Source organism: Heterodontus francisci, chromosome 13 (genome assembly GCF_036365525.1).
Source record: "Heterodontus francisci isolate sHetFra1 chromosome 13, sHetFra1.hap1, whole genome shotgun sequence".
NCBI lineage: Eukaryota > Metazoa > Chordata > Chondrichthyes > Heterodontiformes > Heterodontidae > Heterodontus > Heterodontus francisci.
Genome location: NC_090383.1, coordinates 43,285,325 through 43,291,324, shown reverse-complemented (window position 1 = coordinate 43,291,324; position 6,000 = coordinate 43,285,325). Strand labels below are relative to the sequence as shown.

At 45.6% G+C, this 6,000-nt stretch overlaps 1 protein-coding gene across 4 annotated transcripts in view; it reads right to left on the bottom strand.

Annotated features, from left to right (window-relative positions):
• Window positions 1-716: 716 nt before the first annotated feature.
• Window positions 717-6,000, bottom strand: part of gtf2h5 (general transcription factor IIH, polypeptide 5) — a 46,470-nt gene continuing 41,186 nt past the window's right edge. For all 4 annotated transcript variants that reach the window (XM_068045788.1, XM_068045792.1, XM_068045790.1 and 1 more), the window contains one exon: window positions 717-1,161. In XM_068045788.1, the coding sequence (XP_067901889.1) occupies window positions 981-1,161 (181 nt within the window). In that variant the 3' untranslated portion in view covers window positions 717-980. The remainder of the gene's footprint in view (window positions 1,162-6,000) is intronic.

Sequence of the window (6,000 nt, the reverse complement as noted above, 5' to 3'; positions counted from 1 at the left end):
CCCTATAATCCTCGAGGGACTCGCTCGATCCCAGCTGCCTATACCTGACATATGCCTCCTTCTTTGTCCTGACCAGACCCTCACTATCCCTCGTCAACCAAGGTTCCCCCAACTTGCCAGCCTTGCCCTTCCATCTAACAGGAACATGCCAGCCCTGCACTCTTCCTATCCCACTTGCCAGACGTCCCTTTACCTGTACACAGCCTTTCCCATTCAACTTTTGAGAGTAACTTTTGTAATATGAAATTTACTGATGGTGGCATAAGGAATACAAATTGCATTTAAAAATGGGCTCAGGAAAGACAGATTGATTTTAATATAAATACAAGTTAATCCATATTGGAGAATTTGAACAAGTTGAGAGGCTGCCCTCAGCAACAGTAAAGGAGGAAAAGGAATGGGTGTGATTAGTGATCATTAATTGAAAGCATATATAGTGGTGGAGAAATAAAAAGAATAAATATTCTGGAGTTTTGTTTGATTTCTTTGAGAATCCAGTACGAATCTTGATGGTTCAATGAGCACAGCAGAGTCCATGGTAAGGCTGATGAGCTGAACGGCGTCCTTCTGTGACTGTGACTCTGTAAGGTTAAGTGTGCATGGTCTGTTGAAGGAGCAAGTTGGTATGCCAAATGGCTTCTCCGCTTTCCAGGTTTCCTTATGTTCATACGTTAGCATCTCTGGACTCACTCTGGAGTAAAATGCACATCAACAACCCTGAAGCAACTTTATTTTTATTTCTCCTTTTTGCCAATATCCTCAGTAAAAACAATCCACAGCCAGTTAAAACTACATCATGGAAATGCTTTTATGTATCAAAACAATTAACAGAAAATAAAATTCTTACACATCAGTTGCTCCACTAAACTCTTGTCCATTTCTTTCCAGGCTCCTTGTACCAACTGGTCATTGAAGTATGAATTAATCTCTGAAATGTTAAGGTAGGAGTCCATGCCATTTAAATCACTCATGTCTTACTTTTACTTCTGCATTAGTGGAAATGAGTTTTGGTCCATTAAGTCCCCAACTTTTTCTTGTAAGATATGGACTACCTCAGCCAACACAAATAGATGAGTTTCATCCAGGTCCTGAATTATGAATTTTTTCCCCAAAGCATTTGTATCATCCAAGTACAACAAGAATTGCTTCATGGCTGGGTCACTGCAAAGACAGAAATTGAGAGAGAAATTGCAACAATGTTAATGTCAATCAAGTGGAGTGCAAGCACCCTCCCTTCTTAATGCAGAAAAAACATACTGGACTCTTGGAACATATATCATGTTACTTATCTGTAAATTAATTAAGCAAATTTACCACATGAATGATGTGACCAAATAGTGCTTAAACTGGGTTCCTGTCAGAGCAGAGAACATTAATTCTCATTAGGATATGAGCCATGATTCAAGGCTCTCCAACCAAGAGATACTGTAGCTGCCTCCTACATCAAGGAATGCCATCATTTTCCTAACTAAACTCAGAGTTAAAGCCAATGTCAATTTAAAAATCAATAATAGATTATTAGTTTCATAATCTTTCTCGCCCCCTCCCCCTTTTCAATCTTTGCTTTGAATCAGTGAATGATGACTACTGCGGAAACTGGTTTGCTTAACATGAGGAACTGAGTTATCAGCAGAGACACTGTTAGGATACTTCAATGATTATGCTATTAAGGCTATGTATATCAATCCACAGATACTGCCAGATCTGCTGAGTTTTTCCAGCATTTTCTGTTTTTATTTCAGATTTCCAGCATCTGCAGTATTTAGCTTTTGTATATCAATTACCTCCCTCCTACTGCTGGGCTCAATATTTTAATCAGAACAAATTCACAGGACAAGTGTGTCAAATGCAAAGTCTGACTTTTCACAAATTGAAACTGCACTTAAAACATGTCACTGCAGCAATAATTTCAAATGTACGATTCTTAAGCTGAGAAATTAAACAAATTTTAATGACTCAAGCAGAGGACTGGGTGGCACAATGGACTAAGGTAGCAAACTGTTCATCCACCTCTAGAACTCATGTTTAAATCCAAGTTCAATGATCATACTGCAGTTTTTCCACAGTAGTTATATTTGGGACATTGGACGGAATGGACGTGGACATCAAGGTGAAAGATGTGCTCCAAATCGATTTATTGTATTTTAGTCAGCACAAATGTGATCAACTAAACTCAGAAACAGCCAATGACCCACAACTGAAGGCACTGTGGAGAGTCATCATTTCCCGGCGGAGAAGCAGGAGAAGGTAGCGACTCTTCGGTGGGTAAGTGAAGGCAACAGGAGCTGTGTTTTAAAAGTTGTTTTAAAAGTTGTACTTACTGTTTTCCTTGTGTTCAAGTTACTTTTGGCGCGGGAGGAACCGGAAGCTGGACGGCAGCAAGGACTCCTGGGTAGGTATTTTCTTTAAAGGTGCGGAGCAGAGTTAACCCGAGAAACTACACATGTAGTGTCTCCCACCCATCCTCCTCTAACCTAATAATAAGACCCTTTTTACCCTCCTCCTCTAGCCAAAAAGGACTGAACAGGTAAGCTATTTCACTGTTTTTGTTAATATCTATATTTGTACTTAATTAAGGGGTAATTGAGTAAAAGAAATGGCAGCCAGGGGAGTGCAGTGCTCCTCCTGCAGTATGTTCGAGGTGAGGGGAACCTCCGGTGACCCTGCCGACTTCACCTGCTGGAAGTGCATCCGTCTCCAGCTCCTATCAGACCGTGTTAGGGAACTGGAGCTGGAGCTGGATGAACTGAGGATCATTCGGGAAGCTGAGGGGGTGATAGATAGAAGCTACAGGGATGTCGTTACTCCACAAAACAAAGGCAGCTGGGTAACAGTTAGAGGTGGGAAGAGGTCAGTGCAGGGATCTCCTGTGGTCGTTCCCCTCAGCAACAAGTATACAGTTTTAGATACTGTTGGGGGGGACGGCCTATCGGGGGCAGGCTGCAGTGAACGGGCCTCTGGCACGGGGTCCTGCACTGTGGCTCAGAAGGGAGGGAGGGAGAATGGGAGAGCACTAGTCATCGGGGACTCGATGGTGAGGAGTACCGACAGGCGGTTCTGTGGGCGCAAGCGAGACGCACGGATGGTTTGTTGCCTACCTGGTGCCAGGGTCCGTGATGTTTGTGATCGCGTCTTCAGGATCCTTAAAGGGGAGGGGGAGCAGCCAGAGGTCGTGGTGCACATTGGCACCAACGACGTAGGAAGGAAGGGTGGCACAGATGTTAGAAGTGAGTTTAGGGAGTTAGGCTGGAAGCTGAAAGCTCGGACGGACAGAGTTGTTATCTCTGGTTTGTTGCCGGCGCCACGTGATAGTGAGGCTAGGAATAGGGAGAGAGCACAGCTGAACACGTGGCTGCAGGAATGGTGTAGAAGAGAGGGCTTCCAGTTCTTGGATAATTGGACTGCATTCTGGGGAAGATGGCACCTGTTCAAACAGGACGGGCTGCATCTGAACCAGAGGGGCACCAATATCCTGGGAGGGAGGTTTGCTAGTACTGTTCGGGAGGGTTTAAACTAGTTTGGGAGGGGGATGGGAACCGGACTTGTAGTCCAGGGACCAGTGGGTCCACTCAGAAAGACAAAGAGTGTAGTGAGGTATTGGGGAAGGTAGCACTGTCGCAGAGGACAGATGGGCACGGAGAAGGGTTAAAGTGCGTATACTTCAACGCAAGAAGCATCAGGAATAAGGTGAGTGAATTGAAGGCGTGGATGGGCACTTGGGACTACGATGTTGTGGCCATCACTGAAACGTGGATAGGTGAGGGGGAGGAATGGTTCTTGGAGGTACCTGGTTATAGATGTTTTCATAAGATTAGGAATGGTGGTAAAAGAGGTGGGGGGGTGGCATTGTTAGTTAGAAATAGTGTAACAACTGCTGAAAGAATTTTCGAGGAGGATCTGCCGACTGAGGCACTGTGGGTTGAGGTCAGGAACAGGAAAGGAGCAGTCACCTTGATGGGAGTTTTCTATCGGCCCCCCAATAGCAGCAGGGAGGTGGAAGAGCAGATTGGGAAACAGATTTTGGAAAGGAGCAGAAGTCACAGGGTAGTAATTATGGGGGATTTCAACTTCCCAAATATTGATTGGCAACTCTTTAGATCGAATAGTTTGGATGGGGTAGTGTTTGTGCAGTATGTCCAGGAAGCTTTTCTGACTCAGTATGTAGACTGCCCGACCAGAGGGGAGGCAATATTGGATTTGGTACTAGGTAATGAACCAGGGCAAGTGATAGAGCTGTTGGTGGGCGAGCACTTTGGAGATAGTGATCACAATTCTGTAGCATTCACTGTGGTAATGGAGAGGGATAGGTATGTGCAACAGGGCAAGGTTTACAATTGGGGGAAGGGTAGATATGATGCCGTCAGGCAGGAACTGAGGAGCATAAGTTGGGAGCATATGCTGGCAGGGAAGGGCACGGTCGAAATGTGGAACTTTTTCAAGGAGCAGATAGTAGGGGCCATTGATAAGCATGTCCCTGTCAGACAGGGAAGGGATGGTCATGTGAGGGAACCGTGGTTGACAAGAGAGGTTGAGAGTCTTGTTAGGAAGAAGAAGGATGCGTATATAAGGTTGAGGAAAAAGGGCACAGGCATAGCTCTGGAGGGATACAAGATGGCCAGGAAGGATCTGAAGAAAGGGATTAGGAGAGCTAAGAGAGGGCATGAAAAATGCTTGGCGGGTAGGATAAAAGAAAACCCCAAGGCCTTTTACGCGTATGTCAGAAATATGAGGATGACTAGGGGGACCGTAGGTCCGGTCAAGGACAATAGCGGGAGACTGTGTGTTGAGCCGGAAGAGATAAGTGAGGTTTTGAATGAGTACTTCTCTTCGGTATTTACGAATGAGAAGGGGTGTATTACTGAAGAGGACGGTGTGAAACAGACTGGTAAGCTCGAGGAAGTGCTCGTTAGGAGGGAAGATGTGTTGGGGTTTTTGAATAACTTGAAGATAGACAAGTCTCCCGGGCCTGACGGGGTATATCCAAGGATGTTATGGGAAGCAAGGGATGAAATTGCAGAGCCGCTGGCAATGATCTTTTCATCTTCTCTGTTGACGGGGGTGGTACCAGGTGATTGGAGGGTGGCAAATGTTGTGCCCCTGTTCAAGAAAGGGAATAGGAACAACCCTGGGAATTACAGGCCAGTTAGTCTTACTTCGGTGGTAGGCAAGTTGATGGAAAAGGTGCTGAGGGATAGGATTTCTGAGCATCTGGAAAGACACTGCTTGATTCGGGACAGTCAGCACGGTTTTGTGAGGGGTAGGTCTTGCCTCACAAGCCTGATTGAATTCTTTGAGCAGGTGACCAAGCAAGTGGATGAGGGTAAACCAGTGGATGTGGTGTACATGGATTTTAGTAAGGCATTTGATAAGGTCCCCCATGGTAGACTTATGGAGAAAGTCAGGAGGCATGGGATAGTGGGGAATGTGGCCAGTTGGATTAAGAATTGGCTAACTGATAGAAGGCAGAGAGTGGTCTTAGATGGTAAATACTCAGCCTGGAGCCCAGTTACCAGTGGCGTGCCACAGGGATCAGTTCTGGGTCCTCTCCTGTTTGTGATTTTTATTAACGACTTGGATGAGGAAGTCGAAGGGTGGGTCAGTAAATTTGCAGATGATACAAAGGTTGGTGGAGTTGTGGATACCGAGGAGGGCTATTGTCGTCTGCAAAGGGACTTGGATAGGTTGCAGTGCTGGGCTGAAAAGTGGCAGATGGAGTTTAACCCTGAAAAGTGTGAGGTCGTCCATTTTGGAAGGACAAACATGAATGCAAAATACTGGGTTAACGGTAGGGTTCTTGGGCATGTGGAGGAGCAGAGAGACCTTGGGGTCTATGTGCATAGATCGTTGAAAGTTGCAACTCAAGTGGATAGGGCTGTGAAGAAGGCATATGGGGTGTTAGCGTTCATTAGCAGAGGGATTGAATTTAAGAGCCGTGAGGTGATGATGCAGCTGTACAGGACCTTGGTAAGGCCTCATTTGGAGTACTGTGTGCAGTTCTGG